Source organism: Hemitrygon akajei, chromosome 1 (assembly GCF_048418815.1).
Source record: "Hemitrygon akajei chromosome 1, sHemAka1.3, whole genome shotgun sequence".
Classification (NCBI taxonomy): domain Eukaryota; kingdom Metazoa; phylum Chordata; class Chondrichthyes; order Myliobatiformes; family Dasyatidae; genus Hemitrygon; species Hemitrygon akajei.
The window spans coordinates 125,354,839-125,379,713 of NC_133124.1; the positions used below are offsets into that span (position 1 = coordinate 125,354,839).

General features: G+C 42.5%; 1 protein-coding gene and 1 long non-coding RNA gene across 3 annotated transcripts in view; both read left to right on the top strand.

Annotated features, from left to right (window-relative positions):
* Positions 1–3,684: 3,684 nt before the first annotated feature.
* Positions 3,685–15,588, top strand: cox6c (cytochrome c oxidase subunit 6C). The gene is made up of 4 exons (XM_073051565.1): positions 3,685–3,826; positions 4,202–4,319; positions 8,957–9,097; positions 15,469–15,588. Exons 2-3 carry the CDS (start codon positions 4,209–4,211, stop codon positions 9,083–9,085), a joined length of 240 nt encoding a protein of 79 aa, XP_072907666.1. The 5' UTR covers positions 3,685–3,826; positions 4,202–4,208; the 3' UTR covers positions 9,086–9,097; positions 15,469–15,588.
* A 2,784-nt stretch (positions 15,589–18,372) lies between these two features.
* Positions 18,373–24,875, top strand: part of LOC140730750 (uncharacterized) — a 42,321-nt gene continuing 35,818 nt past the window's right edge. The window contains exon 1 of one of the 2 annotated variants that reach the window (XR_012099670.1): positions 18,373–18,404. This is a non-coding gene — a long non-coding RNA (uncharacterized lncRNA). Of the gene's footprint in view, positions 18,405–20,361; positions 20,468–24,875 lie in introns of those variants that run through there. The other variant, XR_012099672.1, reaches the window with a different exon arrangement.

Below are 24,875 nucleotides of genomic sequence, written 5' to 3' on the forward strand. Positions count from 1 at the left end.
GGACTTCCAAGTCTCTTTGCACATCAGATTTTTGAATTTTCTCTCCATTTAGAAAATAGTCTATGCTTTTATTTCTTCTGCCAAATTGCATGATCATACACTTACCAACACTGTATTCCATTGACCATTTCTTTGCCCATTTTCCTAGACTGTCTAAGTCCTTTTGTAGCCTCTCTCTTTCCTTGACACTGCCAGCCCCTCCACCTTTCTTCATATCATCTGCAAACTTGGCCACAAAGCCATTGATTCCTTCATCCAAACCATTAACATATACCATAAAAAGAATCAGTAACCTTCTGAAAAGAACCTGAGGAACCACTAGTTGCCAAGAACCAACCAGAAGAGATACTCTTTATCCCTACTCTTTGCCCCCTGCCAATCAGCCACTGCTTTATCCATGCTAGAATATTTCTTGTAATACAATAGGCTCATAGGTTGTTAAGAAGCCTCATGTGTGCACCTGTCAAAGGCCTTCTGAAAATCCAAGTACACAACATCCACCGATACTCCTTTGTCTATCCTACTTTTTATTTCTTCAAAGAACTCCAACAGATTAGTCAGGCAAGATTTTCCCTTAAGGAAAGCATGCTGACTTTGGCCTACTTTATCTTGTGTCTCCAAGTACCCTAAAACCATATCCTTAACAATCAACGTCAACATCTTCCCAACCAACCACTGAGGTTAGATTAACTGGCCCTAAAATTTCCTTTCTTCGGCCTCCCACACTTCTTGATGAATGGAGTGACATGTGCAATCTTCCAGTCCTCGCAACCATGCCAGAATCTATTGATTCTTGAAATATCATTACTAATACCACCACAATCTCTTCAGCCATCTCTTTGAGATCAGGGGTGTAGGTCATTTGGTCCAGGTGACTTATCTAACTTCAGACCTTTCAGTTTCCCAAGCATTTTCTCCCTTGTAATCGCAACTTCACTCACTTCTGCCCTCGAAACTCTCAAACTTTTGGCATATTGCTAGTGTCTTCCACAGTAAAGACTGATGTAAAATACTTATTCAGTTCATCCATCATTTTCTTGTCCCCAATTATTACCTCTCCAGCATTATTTTCCAGCAGTCTGATATCTATTCTCACCTCTCTTTTACACTTTACATATCTGAAGAAACTTTTGGTATTCCCTTTAATACTACTGGCATTTATGTTGGTCTTGACTTCTCTTGTTAGCCATGGTTGCATCCATCATCCTGCCTTTAGAATACTTCTTCTTTGGGATGTATCTATCCTGTATCTTTTGCCTTCCAAATTGTTCCCAGAAACTCCAGCCATTGCTGCTCTGCCATCATCCCTGCTAGTGTTCCGCTCCAATCAATTTTGGCCAGCTCCTCTCTCATGCCTCTGTATTTCTCTCTACTCCACTGTAGTACTGATACATCTGACTTTAGCTTCTTCTTCTCAAATTGCAGGGTGAATCCTCTCATATTATGATCATTGCCTCCTAAAGGTTCCTTTACTTTAAACTCTCTGATCATTGCACAACAGCTGATCGAGAATAACTGATCTCTTAGTGGGCTCAACCACAAGCTGCTCTAAAAGGCCATTCTTGGGCATTCTACAAATTCTCCCTCTTGGGATTCAGCATCAACCTGATTTTCCCAATCTACCTGCATATTGAAATCCCCCATGACTTTGCCTTTTCTATCTCCCATTGTAATTTGTAGACCACAACTTTGCTGCTGTTTGGAGTTCTGTATATAACTCCCATCAGAGTCTTGCAGTTTCTTAGCTCTACCCACCACAATTCTATAGTTCCTGAATCTATGTCACCTCTTTCTAATGATTTTATTTTATTTTTTACCAACAGAGCTCTGCCTATCTGTCAGCCCTTTCAATACAATGTGTATCCTTGGACATTAAGTTCCCAGCTATAATCTTTCCGCCATGATCCAGTGATGCTCACAATATCATACACCCCTATCTGTAACTGTGCTACAAGTTCACTTACCTTGTTCTGTATACAGTACTGCATGCCGCCCTTACCCTGATGACCATTTTTGTGTGTGGCTCCATCAGGGTGTGTGTGGAACCTAAATACGTGGGCACCAAGTACCACTACATACCGAGGTTTTTTGTTGATTTCGATGAGTTGTAGAGACCTTGAAAGAGCCCCCTTCAGCATCAGGTCTGATTACGTGAAGGTGCTGGGAATCTGGTTCCGGAGGTCCAGGACATACAACAGGAATTAGCTGGAGAGGGCTGTGAAGGTAACACAGAAATTGGGTCTGTAGGGAGGACACTCCCTATTGATAACTGGGAAGAACCTGGTCATCAGGTGTGAGGTGCTCTCAGAGCTGCTTGTCCTGCTACTCCACTTTGGAAATCACCCGAGCTGTCTTCAGGTTTATCTGGGATCCAAGCTGGAGTGGGTCAGACAGGGAAAAATGCACAAGACCCTGGACAGCGGGATCAAAAGCTTACCCAATGTAACTCTCACCTTGTTGAACACCTCTATCTGCAACCTTGATAAGGTTGTGTGTGGAAGTGGTACCAAGTACCACTTCTGGCCCTGGAGTTGCCAAGGATGGGTCTGTCCTTGTTGCTGTGCAACATCCCAGTCAGCTGGATGGCATCACATCACAAATACTTTTGTTGAAAAGTTCTTCCGGACCAACACCTTTGACCACAAGCCCATCAGGCAGTGGTCAGTGCAGAGCGTTCTGTGGGCACTGCAGAAGGACTCAATGGACACAGTGGAGTGGTCTCCCAAGAAGACTGTCCAGACCATCTGGTGGAACGCCTCATCACCAGGCCTCACTAATAGCCTGGCTGGGGTGAGAGGGGCCCTCCCAGTCAGATCATGCCTGGAAAATCATCCCCACAACCCATGCCTGTGTGATGACTGTAGTGAGGAAGAGACAGTAGCTCACCTCTGTGTGTGTGTTATTGTGGACTCCCTGACCTAAGGGCTACTCCCAGGGAGGCACACGGAGCCGAACATCAAGTGCTGCTGGCGGGTCATCATCTTGCTGAAAGACACTTTTTGGTCTGCTCGAATGGTCTGCCAGTACATCGAGATGTCGGTGCAGGAACGCTGTGGACTGGTACAGCCAAACTGCAGGAGTATGTGCTGAGGGATGCACTGAAACTTGGTGCAGCCACCGCAGAAGGACTCAGTGGGGGAGGACCACATGGTTCTTTGCTGCTGGACAGGGAGGTGCCTGGTTGGGCGAGGAAGCTCAATTATTGTCGTAGTGTACCACCCTTGAGAGCCACAAGTGCTATTTGTGTGTAATAGGACGGTGCTGACAGCATCCACTCTGAACATAAAGGATGAATGCAGTTGTGTAGTGGTTAGCACAACGCTACAATTTCCACCACTGCCTGTTGGGGAGTTTGTATGCTTTTTCCCTGTGACCAAGCAGGTTGCCTCCCTGTGCTCTGGTTTCCTCCCACAGTCCAAAGAAATGCCAGTTGTACAGCTAACTGGTCATAGTAGATTGTCCCATAATGAGACTAGGGTTAAATCAGGGGATGGCTGGGTGGCACAGCTCGAAGGGCCTATTCCGTGCTGTATTTCAATAAATAAATTAATAACGTCTGACATTGGCTTTGATAGGATGCAGGTTCCAGCCAAAAACGACAATTCCCTCCCCTCCCCTCCCCAGCCGAGCTATTACCACGTGGTCAAGGGCGGGATTTCTGACGTTGAAGTGTCAGTAAGGAATCCGAACCAATGGGCGGAGTCTGAGACGGGGTGATTGGCAGCGTGAGGCGGTGTCCCAGGAGCGGAAGCGATCGCGTGGTGAGCGGAAGTTGGTCTCAGTCGGCAGCGGGTGTCTTGTTTCCGTGTGAGAAGGACGGAGGGGGGTGAGTTTTGGCGCTGGGGCTGGCGCTGGGGCTCGGGGCTTGGGGGCGGCTTCTCGGGCCTCATGCGGCGGCGGCCGCCAGGAGAATGCTGCGCCCGTCAGCCTAATATCATAGTGTCTGTGGGTTCCGGATCGGCGCCGGTAACCTTGGAGCCTGCGGCCAGGGTCAGGGCGGCTGGAAGAGGAAGTAACGGCGGGGCCCCGAACTGAAGAGCTTGTGGGATTGACTGGGCAGGGAATAACCCTGGAGGTGGGGAATCACTGTGTGGGAGAGTGGAGAGGGGGCTGTCTGGGGTATTAACCCATTTTGCTGTTAATGTTAAATTTATTCCGATTTTAGGGCCCGTGTTAAGGTTAATTCTGTCTTTTCTTCCAGGTAAACCATGTCTTCTGTGATTGCCAAGCCTGCCATGCGAGGCCTGCTGGCCAAACGCCTGCGATTTCATTTAGCTATAGCGGTTACTCTAGCTTTCTCCGTAGCTGGCGCCTTCAGGGTAATGCATATTGATGATCTCTGTTACTCCTCACCCCACACCCTTCTTACAGAAACTAACACCATAAAATAGTGGATGTGTCACATACAAAATTGAGATTATTGTCATATGCACAGAGTAAATTAATTACTTAAACACAAAATACTCTGCAGATGCTGGGGTCAAAGCAACACGCACAACACGCTGGAGGAACTCAGCGGGTCGGGCAGCATCCGTGGAAACGAATAGTCAACGTTTCAGGCCGGCCTGCTGAGTTCCTCCAGTGTGTTGCTTTAAATGAATTACTTGCTGCAACAGAGGAGCATAATATCAGGTACATTCACAAAAAATATAAAACATACCCAATACATTGAATAATACAGATCTAACTCCAACAGAAACATCAGGTAATGGGAACACAAAATGGTGGAGGAACTCAGCAGGTCAGGCAGCCTCAGAATAGAGTGGTGTCCATTTGGAACAGAAATGAGGCATTTCTTTAGCCTGAGAATGATGAATCTGTGGAATTCACTGTCACAGATGGCTGTGGAGGCCAGTTTTTGGGTATATTTAAAGCAAAGGTTGATAGGTCTTCATGTATCAAAGGTTATGGGGAGAATGCAGGGAAATGGACTTGAGATGGAAAATAAGTCAGCCATGGTCAAATGGTGGAGCAGAGTTGATGGGCTGGATTTCCTAATTCTGCTCCTATGTATGTTTTATGGAGAGGAATAAGCCATTCATCAGGAATAGAGAGGAAAGGGGAAGACAGAATAAAGTGAGGGTAGAAGGTTTATGAGCTAATGGTAACGGCTTTTTTGTCTACTTTTTCTAAACCTGCCATAATCTTAAAGAATACTTGCTTTACAAAAGAAATAGCAGGAGGGTCTGTCAGATCCTTAAGCCTGCTCCACCATTTATTAATCTTATGGTAGATTATCCTTGGCTCCATTTTGCAGCACTATTCCCCTAATCTGTGATTTTCTCAATGTGTGGAAATTTATTCATTGTATGTATGTAATTACTGAGCCCCCACAGTCTGATGGTAGATGGTAAAATTTGAATTCTCTAATGATCCAGTGTTTTTAATTGAAATATCCAAGTGCTTACTTAAGTTCACCAGTTTTTTTTCCGCTAAAGCCCCATCTAGACCAGATGTTATGCTGATCAGTTTGTAGTTACTAGGAATGCCCTTAAAAATCTCTGGCACTTTTCCCACTTCTTGAGAGAAAACAAAAATGTGGGAAGGATTGGAAGGTCAGAGCATGTTCTGCTTTCTCTATCCTCACTTCACATTCTGAGATGCAATCCGCTTGGTCCTTGTGGTATTTAGTCTTATTATAGCTAACCTGACCAGTACTGATGAAGGGTTCTGCTGAAAACGTGACTGTTTATTCCTCTTCATGGATGCTCCCTTACCTGCAGAGTTCCTCCACCATTTTGTTTGTTGCTCAAGGTTTCCACCATCTGCTGAATCTGTTAATGACATAACTACCATTAATTTTACCTCAGTCCACTACCTCTACCCTCCTCTAATATTTTGTCAGCATCTTCCTTAAGAAATACAAAAAGGATTTATTGACTTTGTTCCAAGTAGCTCTTGCATTCTGTTCTTCAGGTACCAACCACATGTTTGTAAAAGATTCTAGTTTTTGTAATTGATTTACTGGGAAAAGATGAGAAGGCTGTAGTTCTGATAACTTTAGATACCTTGATTGCATGTAAAGAGTTTTAAGACACTTCAAGTTGTGAATTGATGTTTTCAGTGGCAAGACTAATAACCAGATTAACTGATCAACAACAGTTAAGGAGACTGCAACAAATATTCAGGCAAACTTAACTAAGCAACAACATGTGCCAAAAGCAATTCCAATAATCAAATAGCAACTAAAGTTCTCGTGGAAAAAGGAATAACGTAGTTCCACAAAGATGTAGGTTCAGTGCGACAAATAATTTCAATCTTTTATTCTCTCAACTTCAAACTTTTGAGATTGAGTTTGTTCAAAATATTCTGAAGGCATTAGTGTCTGTTGTTGCTGTCCAGATTTCAGTAATGGTACAATAAAAGAAGAAAACATTTTATCCTGTTAACAAATTTGGATAACTGCTTTCCATAACGCAATTAGTGACAACCCAAAATACTATTTGGTGAAGATGCTTCTGGTACATCCGATCTAATTTATGGCTTCATTTCAATTTTTTTCTTTGCTTGTATAATCTCTTTTCAAATTTGTATCTTAGAAAATTAGGTAACTCGTCATGATGACAATTTTGTAAAAAAGCAAGGAGAAGTTGTATTTATTTTAGAGATACAGTATGGAACAGGCTCTCTGTCTCACTCTGCCGCACCATCCAGCAACCCACCTAGTTAACACTCACCTGATCACAAGACAGTAGCTGGTATGTCATTTGACTGTGTGAAGTAACCAGAGCACCCAAAGAAACCCATGCATTCGTGGAAGAACATTAACTCCTTACAGAGCAGTGGAATTGAAATCTGGAGCACCCTGCGCTGTAATAGTGTGCTAACCTCTGTGCTACTGTGGCACCAAGATGCATTAATCACTGCACTGGTTTTTGTGCTAAAAGACCGAGACCAATTGGTTAAATTCAACAATATGTGTACAGTATCACTCTGAAATTTACTTATAGGTACATATACTCATTAATGTAGATACCTATCAGCCAATCATGTAGCCTACAAGTGTAACCCTCAGGTTCGGCCAGCACGTGTTCTAGGGGAAGACAGCTGGCCCTGCCAAACTAGGAATCTCGTTTGTGTGAATGCTGCGTGATGTGTTGCCTGTTACAAATCCGCACTGCAAAATAACAGACATTACACCATATGCAATTAAATGATTGAACTTTATAAATCTTAATCTGAATATTAGGGTTAGTAAAGAAAATAAAAAGGGCCCATTTTAAGGAAAAAGTCAAAAGTGCATGTTGAAGCTCACTGATGTGGCCATTCAGCAACCATCGGCCTCCTCCAAGCGTCACTAACCTTCAGACTCTCACTCACAGTCTACTCCGTCCAGTGGTCTACTAGCTGTCTCCACACGCGTCTTCCTCCTCTCGCTGACAAAAGACCGTGAAAATCTCTCTTCCAGACCCACAAGAAAGAACAACATCCCCCTCATTGGTAGCCCCACATTCCAAAGCCCCGTTATCTCCAGCCATAACCCAAACATTGCTGCTACAGAGAAACCATTACACTAGCAGTGAGACTTTACAGTGTTACACAAGCATGCAGACATGATCATGGGGTTCAGTCATTGTTCAGACCAAACATCAGAATGGGGGGGGGGGGGGGAAATGATCCAAGTGATGTTTCAGTGGAATGATTGTTGATGCCAGACACGGGGTGGTGTGGGTATCTCAAACTGCTGATGATCTGGAAATTTCACACTCAGTCTTGAGGTTACGGAGAATGGTGTGGAAAAATAACAACAAAAACAGTGAGTAAAAACACAAAATGCTGGCAGAACTCAGCAGGCCAGACAGCATCTATGGGAGGAGATAGTGACGACGTTTCGGGCCGAAACCCTTCATCAGGAGTGAAGTAACATGGGATGGTCGAGGGGGGATAAGAAGTGGGGGGAGGGATGAAGTAGAGAGCTGGGAAGTGATGGGCTGGGGGAAGGTGGAGAATTATGGGAAATAAAAGAGAAAGAAAGGTAGGGCTGGGGGGAGATTATAGTGAGGGAGGGGAAAAAAGAGTGAAAGAGAACCAGACTAAAATTATAGATAAGGATGGGGTAAGGGGGGGGGGGGGCAGGGGTATCAACGGAGGTCTGTGAGTTGAATGTTCATGCCGGCAGCAAGGAGGCTACCTAGGCGGGAGATAAGGTATTGCTCCATCGACCTGAGTGTGGCCTCATCTTGACGGTAGAGGAGGCCATGGACAGACATATCGGAGTGGGAGTGGTCTGTGGAATTGAAGTGTGTGGCCACAGGGAGATCCCGCCACTGCTGGAGGACTGAGCGCCGGTGTTCGGCGAAACGGTCTCCCAGTCTGCGGTGGGTCTCCCCAATGTATAAATGGCCACATCGAGAGCACCGGATACAGTATATCACCCCAGTTGACTCGCAGGTGAAGTGGTGCCTCACCTGAAAGGACTGTCTGGTGCCTGGGATGGTGGTGAGGGAAGAAGTTTGGGGGCAGGTGTAGCACTTCTTCAGTTTGCAGGGATAAGTGCCTGGAGGGAGGTCAGTTGGGGGAGGGATGAATGGCCAAGGGAGTTGCATAGGGAGCGATCCCTGTGGAAAGCCGAGAGTGGAGGGGAGGGGAAGATGTGGCTGGTGGTGGAATCCCGTAGGAGGTGGCGGAAACAAAAACAGTGAGCATCAGTTCTGTTGGCAAAAATGCCTGTTAATGAGAGGTCAGAGGAAAGTGGCCAGACTGGTTTAAGCTGACAGGTAGGTGACAGTAACTCAGATGACCAGGCCTTGCAACAGTGGTGTGCAAAAGAGCATCTCTGAATGCACAAAATGTCAAAACTTGGAAGTGGTTGGGCTACAGCAACAGCAGACCACATTACACTCACTGGTCACTTTATAGGGCACAGGGAGTATCTAATAAAGCGGCCATTGTGTGTGTATTTCTAAATCGGCAAAATGATAACAATGTAACCTTGTCCTGTTTCTTAAACCTTCAGCAATTCGTGGGCGAGTCCAGGAAGAAAGCGTACGCTGATTTCTACAAGAAATACGACGCTACGCAGGAGTTTGAAGCTATGAGGGAAGCTGGTATATTTCAAAGTGTGCAACCAAAGAAATCGAAGTAAATTTTTGCAAAGGTAACATTTCGTACAGGTTCACCTGCTTCAAAAGCTTTTGTAACAAATTTGCAAGTGGGGCATTTTTACTGCAGACATTTTTGGCTTTGATATCTTGAGAGAAGGGTGTAACAAGATTCAAGGTTAAATGGAAAAAGGTTTAGGAACTTGGATATTATATTTTAAATGATGTTTGGTCTTTGGCATGTATCAAGAAGGTATGTGTAGAGATTTTCATAAGTCATTAAATGCAGTTTTTTGCTCCATGGCTTGTGATGAAGTAGAATGTGTTGTCACAATTCTTCCCTTAGCCAGTTTTAATGTCAAATTGCAGAAAAGTTCTGAAACTTGAGTCCTTGAACTGCCTATGTATGAAGTGTAAGCAAAATGATTAATTGAAAGCAATAATTGCTATGGCGGGCCAATCAACATGGCCTGATATTAAACAAAATATACATCAAAATTGATGCTGTAAATACTACTTTGGGTATTTCGGGAGAAAGTTAGTGGCTCAATGAAGTATTTTCACCAGTGCCAGCAAATATTGGAAAAAGTAAGCTTTTTTGAATTGCAGAAAAGGATTTGGGTAGAATGTCTGATACAGTGCCTATGAAAAGTATTCACCCCCCCCACAAAGCAGTTTTCATGTTTTATTGCATTGAATCACAGTGGGTATATTTCTGGACGCTGGTCAACAGAAAACTCGTGTCAAAGTAAAAACAAATTTCTACAAATTGGTCTAAATTTATTGCTATTATTAAACAAAATAATTGATTGCATAATTACTGATCATCTTCAATTTGGTATTTAGTAGATGCGTCTGGCAGCAATTACAGCCTTTGAGTCTGTGGACAGGTCTCTATCAGCTTTGCACATCTGGATGTCAACATGTAACTGTTACCTGCTCAGTTGAGGAAAAACACTAGAGACACAAAATTACCTCTGAAACGGTTTTTATTCAGAGAGGAGTTCGCAGCCCCACACACTTCGGGCGTAAGGTAGCCAACTCCCAATTTGTCGGTTTACAAAGGTCATACTTATACCCAAAAGCAGGGTACTACATTCGCAAATATTGTTACCGATTCAAATTCATCAATTGATTGGCTATTGCATAGCTAAGCATGCAAAATACTCAGAATTTAGCAAAGGTTAAAGTGTAATACCTAGAATTAATACTGACGTACTTCAGGACACTTGAAATAGGTATCCTTAAAATATTTTGCCAAGCACATTGTCTTGTGGTTGTAGGTTCCCTTTTCCTTGTGGTCTCCACGTATGACCTGACCTTATTTTAGCTACCTCTCCTTACTTCCCCAATGACGTACCTCTCTCTTGTCCTGTCTACATATTTTGCTACACTTACCCCTCGCCCATCCCCTCTACACGTACCCCTTACCCTCTTCACATTCTCATGGGCACTGCAACTTTTCCCCATTCTTCTTTACAAAACTGCTCAAGCTCTGATAGATTGCATGGGGATTGTAAGTGAACAGCCCATTTCAAGTCCAGCTACAAATTCTCAATTGGATTGAGGTCTGGACTCCAACTTGGCCATTCCGGGCCATGATCTTTATTGTTTTTAAGCCATTCCTGTGTAGCTTTGGCTTTATGCTTGGGGTCATTGTCTTGCTGGAAAACAAATCTTCTCCTACGTCGCAGTTCCCTTGCAGACTGCATCAGGTTTTCCTCCAGGATTTCCCTGTATTTTGCTGTATTCATTTTCCTCCCTACCTTCCTAAGCCTTTCAGGGCCTGCTGCAGTGAAGCATCCCCACAGCATGATGCAGCCACCGTCATGCTTCATGGTAGGGATGGTGTTGTTAACCTGCTCAGTTGAGGAAAAACACCAGAGACACGAAATTACCTCTGAAACAGTTTTTATTCAGAGGAGAGTTCGCAGCCACACGCACTTCGGGCATAAGGCAGCCAACTCCCAATTTGTCGGTTCACAGAGGTCATACTTATACCCAAAAGCAGGGCACTACATTTGCAAATATGGTTACCGATTCAAATTCATCGATTGATTGGCTATTGCTTAGCTAAGCATGCAAAATACTCAGAATTTAGCAAAGGTTTAAGTGTAATACCTAGAATTAATACTGACGTACTTCAGGACACTTGAAATAGGTATCCTTAAAATATTTTGCCAAGCACATTGTCTTGTGGTTGTAGGTTCCCTTTTCCTTGTGGTCTCCACGTATGACCTGGCACCTTATTTTAGCTACCTCTCCTTACTTCCCCAATGACATACCTCTCTCTTGTCCTGTCTACATATTTTGCTACACTTACCCCTCGCCCACCCCCTCTACACGTACCCCTTACCCTCTTCACATTCTCATGGGCACTGCAACTTTTCCCCATTCTTCTTTACAAAACTGCTCAAGCTCTGATAGATTGCATGGGGATTGTAAGTGAACAGCCCATTTCAAGTCCAGCTACAAATTCTCAATTGGATTGAGGTCTGGACTCCAACTTGGCCATTCCGGGCCATGATCTTTATTGTTTTTAAGCCATTCCTGTGTAGCTTTGGCTTTATGCTTGGGGTCATTGTCTTGCTGGAAAACAAATCTTCTCCTACGTCGCAGTTCCCTTGCAGACTGCATCAGGTTTTCCTCCAGGATTTCCCTGTATTTTGCTGTATTCATTTTCCTCCCTACCTTCCTAAGCCTTTCAGGGCCTGCTGCAGTGAAGCATCCCCACAGCATGATGCAGCCACCGTCATGCTTCATGGTAGGGATGGTGTTGTTAACCTGCTCAGTTGAGGAAAAACACCAGAGACACGAAATTACCTCTGAAACAGTTTTTATTCAGAGGAGAGTTCGCAGCCACACGCACTTCGGGCATAAGGCAGCCAACTCCCAATTTGTCGGTTCACAGAGGTCATACTTATACCCAAAAGCAGGGCACTACATTTGCAAATATGGTTACCGATTCAGATTCATCGATTGATTGGCTATTGCATAGCTAAGCACGCGAAATACTCGGAATAAGTATAGACGCAAGCAAAATACTTGGAATAGGTATGGGCGCAAGCAAAACACTGGAAATAGTTATATAGCTCAGATACTTAGCCAGACACATTGTCTTGTGGTAAGCAAGATTCCTTTTCTTTGTGGTTGCCTCATCCATCTGGTACTCTATTTTAGTTACCTGTTCCCTGTCGTCCTACACTTCCCCAATCACATACTCTGTCCCCAGTCCTGTACACGTACTTTGCTACACTTACCCTCGTCCCCCTCTTTCTACACGTACCCCTCACCCTCTCCACATTCTCAGTGTGTTTTTCATGTATGGTGCTTGGTCTGATGGCCAAAAAGCTCAATTTTGGTTTCATCAGACCATAGAACATTCTTCCAGCTGACTTCAGAGTTTCCCACATGCCTTCTGGCAAACTCTAACCGAGATTTCATGTGAGTTTTTCTTTTCTACAGTGGCTTTCTCTTTGCCACTCTCCTATAAAATTGTGTCTGGTGAAGCACCCAGGCAACAGTTGCTGTATGCACAGTCTCTCCCATCTCAGCCACTGAAACTTGCAACTCCTCCAGAGTTGTCATAGGTCCCTTAGTGGCCTCCCTTACTAGTCCCCTTCTTTCACAGTCACTCAGTTTTTGAAGACAGCCTAGTCTATGCAGATTTACAGTTGTGCCATATTCTTCCCATTTCTTGATGAACTTAACTGTACTCCAAGGGATTTCAGTGATTCGGAAATTTTCTTGTATCCGTCTCCTGACTTGTCCTTTCAATAACCTTTTTGCGGAATTGCTTGGACTGTTCTTTTGTCTTGGTGTGGTTTTTGCCAGGATACTGATTCACCAGTAATTGAACCTCCCAGTTACAGCTTTATTTGTACTACAGCGAATTGAAACACCTTGACTACACACAGTGATCTCTATTTAACTAATTATGTGACTTCTAAAACCAATTGGCTGCACCAGTGATGTAGTGAGTCATATTAAATGTGCTGAATACTTATGCAATCATTTTGTATATTATATTTGTAATTTAGATCACTTTGCAGATGTCTGTTTTCACTTTGACACTGATCAACAGAAAAAATACTTTGTCAAAAGGCAAATTAAATCCACTGTGATTCAATGTTGTAAAACAATAAAACATGAAAACTCGGGGATGAATGCTTTTTATAGGCAATGTAGCTCAATACAGCTTCAAATTGTTGCTTGTTGGGATTGATATTGTTTTGCTAGAATTGGTTTGGCACAGGGCACCAGGGACACGGGGTAAGCAATATTGCGCTGGCATTGCAGCCAACTGTCAAACAATCTGACTGAAAAATTCAGTGCCAGGTCTGAATAGGGTGCAATTTTGAAAAGGTGAAGTCAACATAAAGTCAAAAGCAGAAAGGATTCTAGAACTCTTCACCAAAACATCAGCATTTCTATTACAGGTATAACTATACCACTTCCAGTAGTGATTTAGCAGAATCTTGGGGACAATTAGCTGTAGCTATTAAATGATGTCATCACTGATGCTCAATTTCAATAATTAAACAGATTGAGGAAAAAAGTTAAACTTTTTGGAAAATAAAACTTAACCTGAGGGAATGTCTTTGTATTAGTAATATGTGGAGTTGCTGGGCTATAAAAAAGATGAAAAATACCGTAAGACGTAATAGCAGAATTAGTCGCATCAAGTCTGTTCTGCCTTTCCATCATGGTTGATTTATTATCCCTCTCAAACCCATTCCTCTACCTTCTGCCTGTAGCCTTTGACACCCTTACCAATGAAGGACCTATCAACCTCTGCTTTAAATATTTGTCCTCACCTTTCACTACTCATTGGGTTTCAATGAGATTCTCTTCCCCTTTCCCCCACCACTTGTAAACTCCAGCGAGTACAGGCCCAGAGCCATCAAACACTCCAAATGCATTAACCCTTTCATTCCTGGGATCATTCTTGTGAAGCTGCTCTGGAGCTTCTCAAATGCCAGGCCATCTTTTTGCTAAGGGGCTCAAAACTGCTCATGATACTCCAAGTGCAGTCTGACCAATGCTTTATAAACCCTCAGCATTACACCCTTGTGTTTTTAGTCCTCTCAAAATGAATACTGATATTTCATTTGGCTTCCTTAACTACTGACTCCACCTGCACATTAACCATTCGGGAATTCTGCACCAGCTCTCCCAAGCCTGTTGCATCTGTTTTCTGAATTTTCTACCCATTTAGTAGTCTACACCCTTACTCCTTCTACAAAAGGTACATTTGCAATTTTGCTTGTTTCCATGAGCATTCTAATGTACCCACTAACCTTAGATGGTTTTTGGTTGGAGATTAAAATCAGAGCTGGAGCAGTGCCAATAGAACCAACTAAGAGTCCCCAAACCTACTCTTTTTGTTTTCTGTGAATGTCTACTTTATATCCACTGAACAAGTGCCAGTGGCTTATGACATTATATGAGGAGCCATCATTCACAATGTTGTATTTGTGATACTGAGCATGTGGTACACCTGACAACCTTTTCAATTACACATCCACTTGACCATTGTTTCAGGATATATTTTTTCACTGCTGTTAGACACCATTTTTCTTAGCAGCTTTATTACCATACATTTGAAGAGCCATGTACATATTTCCTTTTTGCCTTTCCTTCTTTGTAACGTGTAAAACATCCTCCAAACATAGCATGAGTTGAACATTTAAATAATTTGCTTTTTCTTTCTAAAGTGAATAATCTCACATTTTCCTACATTTTACTCCCATTTTCCAACTAATGGAAGTTATAAATATTTGAGTCTCTGGTGTTAATCTTAATGATATCAAAGGTTTATGAGGAGAAGGCAGGGAAATGGATTAAGAGGGATAATAGCAGATGGAATAGATTCAATGGGCTGAATGGTCTAATACTGCTCTTGTGTCTTGTGATCTTTACAATAGAAGGGGCTAATTCAAGGTGGAGTTGTCACTAGCTTTCAGTCTCACCTTTTTGGCATTGTAATATGATAAAGCAGCTGCAGCAAATATTTTTGTATTTTCAGTGTAATGTTAATGATAATTCACAAATTGATCAGTTGAGCAAGTTTTATGATTTGCAAGGAACAGTGAACTGTGCAGTGCTTCCCTTTATAGGTGACAAGATAGGGATTCAATTATTTGCTGCTACTAAGAGTCATCCCAATTCCAAACTAAATTTTGAGTTCAGAAACAAAGGTCAAACTTGGATCATTAATTTATTAGAAAACATAACTGTAAACTTTGTATTGATTATCAGTGGTTATTAGTTTTTTCATTCTCAAATAGTTCTAAATTTAACTTGTTGTACAGTGTGAGTTCATACAAATTTAATTCCGCAATGAACAGCTTCCCTTTTTAGGTAGATGTTGATTTTGATGCCTCTAAAATTGTGCTAATATAAATTTCTTACTCTTTTGAAACAGGCACTTTGACGGGATTATCCTCTATTCACTGAGAAAAGATGATGAAGATACAATTTGTGTATTTTCCATACTTGAAGATGTATCAATAAAATGTATTAACTTCCTTGTTGACCCTTAAAACTGAGAATTTTCTTTGAGTCCAATAATTCATTACATTTATTTTGGTAAAACTTTATTGGGGCAGGGGACAGAAATATTAGTTTCATACCATTCTGAGTATTAGTGATGACTGATCTTTTTATAAGAAATGAATGCATGGGGAAAAACATACGTGATCTAGAATGCATATTAGCATATCCACCAGTTAGGCAAATCAGTTTTTTAAAGAAATCTAGACTTTTTCCCAGGGTGGAAATGGCTAGTAGGAGGGGGCATAATTTTAAGTGATTGGAGAAACATATAGGGGAGATGTCAGTGACATTTTTTAACAGTATTTACACAGTGGTGGGTGTGTGGAACAAGGGTGGTGGTGGAGGCAGATGTATGAGGAACATGTAAGATACTCAATTGGGCACGTGGATGATTTAAAAAAAACTGAAGGGCTATGTGGGAGGGAAGGGTTAGATTGATCTTTGGCACAACATCGTGGGCTGAAAGGTCTATACTGAATAGGTTAAAACTAGTTTCTGATGTAATCAAGACCTACCTTTATAGTGAATAATATTCCCTAAGAGTTGACCCACAGGATTCTATATGCTTGCTTCAGTGGTTAGTAAGTTGATGGAGAAGTTCCTGAGGCACTACTTATGAATGTTTGGTGAGGCATAATATGATTAGGAATAATCAGCATGGCTTTGTCAAAGGCAGGTCGTGCCTTACGAGCCTGATTGAATTTTTTGAGAATGTGACTAGACACATTGTTGAAGGTAGAGCTGTAGATGTCGTGTATATGCATTTAGGCAAGGCATTTGACAGGATACCCATGCAAGGCTTATTAAGAAAATAAGGAGGCATGGGATCCAAGGGGACAGTGCTTTGTGGATCCAGAACTGGCTTGCCCACAGAAGGCAGAGAGTGGTTGTAGATGGGTCATATTCTGCATGGGGTCGGGTGACCAATAGTGTGCTTCAGGGATCTGGTCTGGGGCCCTTCCTCTGTGATTTTTATAAATGACCTGCGTGAGGAAGTTGAGGGATTAGTTACTAAATTTGCTTATGACACATGTTGTGGGTAGTGTGGAGGGCTGTTAGAGGTTACAGCGGTACATTGATAGGATGCAAAACTGGGCTGAGAAGTGGCAGATGGAGTTCAACCCAGATAAGTGTAACGTGGTTCATTTTGGTAGGTATAATATGATGGCAGAATATAGTATTAATGGTAAGACTTGGCAGTGTGGAGGATCAGAGGGATCTTGGGGTCCGAGTCCATAGGACACTCAAAGCTGCTGTGCAGGTTAACTCCGATTAAGAAGGCATACAGTGCATTGGCCTTCATAAATCATGGGATTGAGTTTAAGAGCTGAGTGGTAATGTTGCAGCTATATTGGACCCTGGTCAGACCCAACTTAGAGTACTGTGCTCAATTCTGGTCGCCTCACTACAGGAGGGATGTGGAAACCATAGAAAGGGTGCAGAGCAGATTTACAAGGATGTTTCCTGGATTGGGGAGCATTCCTTATGAGAATAGGCTGAATGAACTCGGCCTTTTCTCCTTGGAGTGACGGAGGAGGAGAGGTGACCTAATAGAGGTGTACAAGATAATGAGAGGCATTGAACCTGTGGATAGTCAGAGGCTTTTTCCCAGGACTGAAATGGATAACATGAGGGGGCATATTTTTAAGGTGCTTGGAAGTAGGTACAGAGGAGATGTCGGGGGTAAGTTTTTTATGCAGAGAGTGGTGAGTGTGTGGAATGGGCTGCCAGCAGTAGAGGTGGAAACGATAGGGTCTGTTAAGAGACTCCTGGATGGGTACACGGGGCTTAAAAAACTAGAGGGCTGTGGGTAAGCCTAGATAGTTCTAAGGTAAGGACATGTTCAGCACACCTTTTGGGCCGAAGAGCCTGTATTGTGTTTTCTATATTTCTATAATCCAAATTTAAAATATTTTAGCTTTTGCATTATTCAGTAAACAAAAGTTGATCAAGGAAAAAAAACTAACTATTCCCAAAATCTCTTGGTTGTGAGGTGACTCGTGCTTTGAAACTGCGTCTTATTTAAATGAAAAAATGCTTCAACAGAATTAAACTAATTCAAGTAATTTAAATTGTGTAGCCTTTATCATTTTATTGGAGTTGACATACTCCAACTTCATTGCTCCACTCTTACCCCTCCTATCAGATTCCTCCTTATTTCATACCTTGTCCTTTACCTTTTCCACCTATCACATGCCAAGTTGTACACTTTCCTCTCCCTGCGCCACTTTATTTTGCTGCCCTCCCCCTTCTTTTCCAGCCCTAATGAAGGGTCTTGGCCTGAAACACTGTGCTGTTATACCCCCTCCATAGATGCTGCCTTACTCCTAGGAGTTGTGGGGAGGTGAGGGATTGATGTTTGGTGGCAGCCCAGAGTTTCCTGATATATCAGGACTGCTGGGTGTCATCACCGATTAACTGGACTCTGAACACTTGTCTTTGTTTGTCAAACACACTTATGCACAAGGAGAACAGCATAGCTCCTGTTGCCACAATGTTTAAATGTTTGAACAAATAAATTATCTTTTTACATAGAAATTGATTTGAATACAGATTTTGACCAATTGGAAACCTGGATGTTCTAATTCCTTTGCATAATCAATCACCAATCACACTAAGGTACTGTGTTAATAGCAATGTTAAAGGCCAATCTTATTTAAGAATTAGTAAAATAACTGACCAATAGTAAGTGTCGCCCTAGAATCCTTCATTTGCATCTTGAATTTAGGAGGAATATATAGAGTGGACAGCTAGCACTTCTTCCCCATGACACCACTGCTCAATACAAGAGGACATGGCTTTAAGGTAAGGTAAGGGGAGGGAAGTTCAAGGGGGATATTAGAGGAAGGTTTTTTTACTCGGAGAGTGGTTGGTGCGTGGAATGCACTGCCTGAGTCAGTGGTGGAGGCAGATACACTAGTGAAATTTAAGAGACTACTAGATAGGTACATGGAGGAATTTAAGGTGGGGGGTTATATGGGAGGCAGGGTTTAAGGGTCGGTGCAACATTATGGGTTGAAGGGCATGTACTGTGCCGTACTATTCTATGTTCTTTGTAATTTGTTATGCCACGAGTTGCAAGTCCCCATCTGTGTAGAGGGAAGTTGCTCTTCCAAGTCCTTTCTTGCCTGGGCTGACTGCACACCATCTATAAACTATCCTTGCCTGGATATTACCTTAACCCTCGCCTTGCTGTAACTTTCACACTGGCATCTTAGGAATCTCCAGCATGTGTTTTGGGTTGATGACAATATGGTTATCTGAAATAAAGAAATAAGTGGTGCTGGAAGCTCAGCACCTCAGTGAAAGATGCTCCTTGGCTGGAAACTTGTTGGTCTTCCAGCATATTGAGATGTCTGTGGAGGAATGCTGCCAGCTGGCACGTTCCAGGCTGCAGGGGTATGTGTTGAAGGGTGCACTGAAGCTGGATCCAGCCAGTGTAAAGACTTTTGTGGGCAAGTGCCACAGTATAAGCTTTTCAGCGAAGGGTTTCATGCAGCACACAAGACCGAAGAGTAGACGTTCCTGATGACTCCAGACTTGATGGGGAGACTTCCCCAGCCATTAATCAGAGCAGTTGGATCCAATTTCTGGTTCTCTCCCTAAAACCCAGTTTGGAGAGCATGGCCACCATGTATATGTGTGATATCTTGTTGATGGCCTTCTGGTCTAAGCTGACCGGGTAGGCATCCATACGACTGTTCTCCACCCCTACTGGCCAGTCATGAACAAGGGTCACAGCCTGAAATGCCGGCTGTTTATTCCCCTTAAAACACATAAATAGGTTTTGGGGGTGGAATAAGAAATTGCATCAAACTGCTCTACACAGATATCTGGAGTTCAGTTCAGATTAATGGACGGGAAAGTTTCTCCATCAAGTCTGGAGTTAGGCAGGGATGTCCTCGCTCCCATCTTGCAATGAATCCTTTGCTGAAGAGCCTACACTGGTCTGCTGAGCCTCCAGCATTTTGTGTGTGTTGCACAAAATACTATTAGTTTTTCTTAGCTGGACACACATTTTGTGCTGCTTTTGCATTCATTAGGTAAAGACATAAAGAACCTTGTATTCTTCGATATTCCTCTTCCCCTCCACGCTAATAAAATTAGAATCAGCATTCTTGTATAAATTCACTTTCAGAGCACATTAATTTCAATTCTAAATTTCCTGAGTTTCTGATAGACCAGATTGCCTAAAGAAGCTGACATTAAATAATCAGATTAAACTGAGGGCGGTTAACTCAAGTCTACACTGACTAGCCTTTCCCTAGCAGTTAGGCAGCCAAATCTAATCTTAAACTCCTCTCAACTACACACAGACTTTTTATCTTTAATGTTGTTATTTTTAGTCTACATTAACGTTATAGTGTTACACAGCATGGAAAGAGGCTCTCAGCCAGCTGTATCTGCTGGTTATCAAGTGTCAATCTACTTTCATCCCATTGAGCAGATCACGGCTCTTAGCCTTCGAAGTCTTAATGTTTCAAGTATTCATGCAAATACTTATTAAGTGTGGAGAGTGGACCACTTCGGTTGTGAGTATCAGAGTTCAAACACCTAACCATTGCTAGTTAGGTGAAGGCTCTAGAGTTTGATTTATCATGAGATTATTTATCATTAAACATAGATGCTGAAAATCTGCAGGAAACGAAGGAAATAGCTAACTCAGGCATTTGTGGTCAGAGAACGGCAGTTAATATTTCCGTATAATGATCTTACATAAAATCAGCACTTGGTGATGCAATAGTCAGCAAAATTAGGTTTGGTGAGGGATTTATATTTCTCAGAACATCAACTGCTTTTCATCAGGGTAACAAAGGAATCTTTTCTACCTACTTGAGAAGGAAGAGAGGACTTCACTCTGATGAAAGGTAACTTCTGGATTTCAGCAACTGAAATTTCGATTGTTTATCTCCATATTCCTTGTTAGAGAATGCCTCTTTTGACATGCTAGTGTTACTCTTAAAGTTGATGTCCAAAATATTACTGTGATATTTTTTATGCTGATAGCTGATTTTGATTGTCTGTCTAAGGTGCCATACCTTACAAATTCACTGAAGAGTGAAAATTTGAATAAAAGTGACCATGGCAGAAAGGAAAGGATAATGGCTGATGGGTGATTTTGTGGCTTGATAGCCATTACCAGTAGGTGTAGATTTTATTATTTTTCCAGCCCAACGAGCCCAATTACAGCCATGCAACCAATTAACCTATCTTCATAAGACATTCCCTCTAGTCTAGTTAGCATTCTAGTAAATCTCCTCTGCACCTGCTCTAAAGTTTCCACATCCTTCCTATAACGAGGCGACTATTATGAAACACTGTAAACTGTGAGGCTTGAAGATTAGATTAGGCTAGGTAGTTCTTATTTTGACTACTGCAAACAAGAGGACAGAAGGACTCCCATAATATAAACTTTTTGATTTGATCTTGAGAAACCTCATTTCATTCTCCAAATATTCCTCCTAACACTTTTTAATACTTTCTTCCTCTATATTAATATGTGGACCCAGATGATTGCACAAAAATTCCAGATTTCATTAGGTTGTGTTGAGGAAGCAGAGTGTCTGCAGAAGGACTTAGATGATTAAGGGAATGGGCAAACGAGTGGCAGATGGAATACAATGTAGGGAAGTGCAGGGTCATGCACTTTGGCAGGAAGAATAAAGGGTTGGATTACTTTGTAAATCAGAAAATTCAAAAATCGGAGGTGCAGAGCAACTTGGGAATCGTCGTGCAGACTTCTCTAAAGGTTAACTTGCAGGTTGAGCCAGTGGTAAGAAATGCAAATGCATTGTTAGCATTCATTTCAAGAGGACTAGAATACAAAAGCAACAATGTAATGCTGAGGCTTTATAAGGCATTGGCCAGAATGCACTTGAATTATCGTGAGCAGTTTTGGGACCCCTCTCTAAGAAAGGATGTGCTGGCGTTGGAGAGAGTCCATCAGAGATTCATAAGAATGATTCCAAGAATGAAAGAGTTAACATATGTGGAGCATTTGATGGCTCTGTGCCTGTCCTCACTGGAGAGGAGAGACCTCATTGAAACCTGTTGAATATTGAAAGGTCTGGATAGAGTGGATATGAAGAGGACGTTTCCTATAGTTGGTGAGTCTAGGAACAGAGGGCACAGTCTCAGAATTGAGGAACGTCCTTTTAGAACAGATTAAGAAAAAGTTCTTTACCCGGAGGGTGGTGAATATGTGGAATTCTTTGCCACAGTTTGCTGTGCCAGTCAAATCATTAAGTTTATTTAAGGCAGTGGTTGATAGATTCTTGATTAATTAGGCTGTCAAAGGTTACAGGGAGAAATCAGGAGAATGGCGTTGAGAGAGATAATAAATCAGCCATGATGGGGTGGTGAAGCAGACTCGATGGGCTGAATGGCCTAATTATACTCCTAGGTCTTATGGTCTTAATGTACATTAAACTGGCTATTTGCCTTGATTGATAACTTTAAGATCTAATTCTCACAGTGTAACCAAACTTCATTGGAACAAAGATTCCTGATGAAAGTCTTGTCCCAAAATGTCAACTGTTGATTCCCCTCTATAGATGATGCCTGACAAAACCGAGTTCTTCCAGCATTTTGTGTGTCCTTCATTTATTTTACTTATTTAGAGATAGAGGCCTTTGTTGGTCAGGGTCGTCCATGTATGTCACGTTGTAGTTGTTTAGATACACAAGCCAGGGCAGTACGATATGGAGAGCAAGCTGTTGCCTATGTAGCAAGCTCTCCCTCTCCATGCATCTGATGAAACCAAAGGGACCGATACAGTTTGGCACCAGCAGCATTGCAGGAGTTGCCAGTCAGCGTTGAACCCAGTGTAGGACTGCCTTAGTGAATCCTGCTCCTGATTTTTCCCTCAGGGTTTACTCCCAAAGCCCTCCTCGTGACTGGATATAGCCGCAAGGCAGCAGAGGTTTGAGAAGTTTTCCTTCTCTGCGATGAGATGCCAACCATGGCTGATGAGCCCCATCTGCCTAAAGTGACTGGTCTTAAGGTGCCAGTAGCCCTCCTTTGCCCATTCTCCTGTCAGTAGAGAGTTTGTGCTGGGTTTAGTAGCTAAACCACATGTGAAGGCCAAGCGCTGGACTTGGTTGTCAGAGGCTATTTGCAGTGCACGCCTTTGGGAGCATTTAATAGAGAGTGGGAGCTTATATAGAGATACAGTGCAGAATAAGCCCTTCCGGTCCTTCGAACTGTACCACCCAGCAACTCCTGATTTAACCCTAGCCTAATCACAGGAGAATTTACAATGATCAATTAATCTAAATATTGGTACTTCTTTGGACTCTGGGATGGAACCGGTGCACCCAGAGAGAACCCATGTATTTCACGGAGAGAATGTACAAACTCCTTGCAGGGGATGCCAGGACTGGACTCTGAACTTTGACACCATGAGCTATAATAGCATCACACTAACTGTTTCACTACCGTGGAGCCCTAAAAGTAGTTACAGCTTAATGGAAGTCTCTTTGCTTTGAGCTCATACCATCTAGCCGTTCCCCTTTTAATACCAAGCTCCAAAGTAAATTTATTATTAAAGTATGTACTGCCCACTTTCTTATGGGCATTCACAGCAAAATAAAGAAATGCGATAGAATCAATGAAATGCTACACACAAAGACTGACAAACAACCAATGTGCATACAAAGACACTGTGCAAATACAAGAATAGTAATAATAGATAAATAAATAATACTGAGAACAAGAGTTGTAGTTTCCTTGAAATGTAGGTAATTCATAGAGTCATAGAGCATTACTGGATTGTTCTTGGCAATTTTTTCTACAGAACTGGTTTGTCATTGCCTTATTCTGGGCATTGTCTTTACAAGACAGGTGACCCCAGCCATTATCAATACTCTTCAGAGATTGTCGATTTCCTTCAGCCCAATCAGTCCATGCCAATTATGGTCCAGACTGTGGTGCCCACCCAGCTAATCCCAATTTCCAGCATTTGGCCGATATTCCTGTAAACCACTACCCTGTATGTATCCATCCTGGTGCTTCTTAAATTATACTATTCTACCTGCCTTAATTGTTAGTGATGAAATGGAAGAATTTAAATCATAAGTGATGACCAAATCCCCTTGCTTATTATTCACTAAAATCTATATAGATTTACCAGCTTGCTGCCTGGATTGAGTTTGAAGGTGGCGGGTGGAGACATGTCTTCACGTTGCTTCCCTCCGCTAGCCTGCAGGTTGCCCTTGGGCAAGATGTAGCACCTGCTTAGCCACCACCAACCCCGCCGTCAGGATCATGTGAAGCCATGGGGTTAGGTGGTGATGGTCGTATGAGCAACTGGTGCAGATCACAAACCCCGGTTATGTGACCACTGATGCCAGCCAGACAATCTCTGAAGAGTATTGATAATGGCTGGGGTCACCTGTCTTGTAAAGACAATGCCCAGAATAAGGCAATGACAAACCAGTTCTGTAGAAAAAAATTGCCAAGAACAGTCATGGTCGAGACCGTGATCACCCATGTCATACAGCAGGCACATAATGATGATGCCTGGGTTGGACAGCGTGGTTTATGATGACAGGTTGAGTGAGCCAGGGCAATGGAGTATGAGAGGTGGCTTGATAGAGGCAATAAGATGATAAGAGGCAGAAATGGCTAATATGGGGGGAGGAGACATAATTTTAAAGTGATTGGAGGGAAGTTTGGGGGGAGATGTCAAACGTAAGTTTTTTTAAACAGAGTGTGGAGGATGCCTGGTGATGGTAGAGGCAGATGCATAAAAGGGTATTTAAGAAACTCTTAGGCACATGAATGGTGGAAAAATGGAGAGGTACATAGGAGGAAAGGGTTAGATAGATTTTAGAGTCAGGTAAAAATCGGCACAACATTGTGGTCCAAAGGACCTGTACTGTGCTGTGGTGCTCTATGTTCTAAAAAGGTTATTGTATAATACATCCTGTATCTTACAGAGTTCTGAAGTTGGCATGGCAAAGATTTAAAAAAAAAGGTTAATGACTTAAAAGTACAGTAATGCTTTGGAATAATAATGGCAACCCCACAGCATTCCCCGGAGGATCGTCTTGAAGGCTTCGTTTCTTATTCAGATGTATTCAGGTGCATCTTTAGTCAAATGATGTTCTGTCATTTTTGAGTACAGTAGTTATATTTTAGCTGACGAGTAACAACCTAACATCCCCCACCTTCCTTTTCCAAAACAAATACCCAAGGTGCACAATGAATTATTAAATAATGGAATAATTCTGGCTTCTACCCCCTTTCTTTCCAGACCTGATGAATGGCCTTGGC

Bases quoted from the DNA above. Each gene is read 5' to 3' on its own strand.
- cox6c (XM_073051565.1), top strand. From the start codon at position 4,209: ATGTCTTCTGTGATTGCCAAGCCTGCCATGCGAGGCCTGCTGGCCAAA. The intron at 4,320-8,956 runs GTAATGCATATT...TTAAACCTTCAG, and splicing joins CCGTAGCTGGCGCCTTCAGG to CAATTCGTGGGCGAGTCCAG.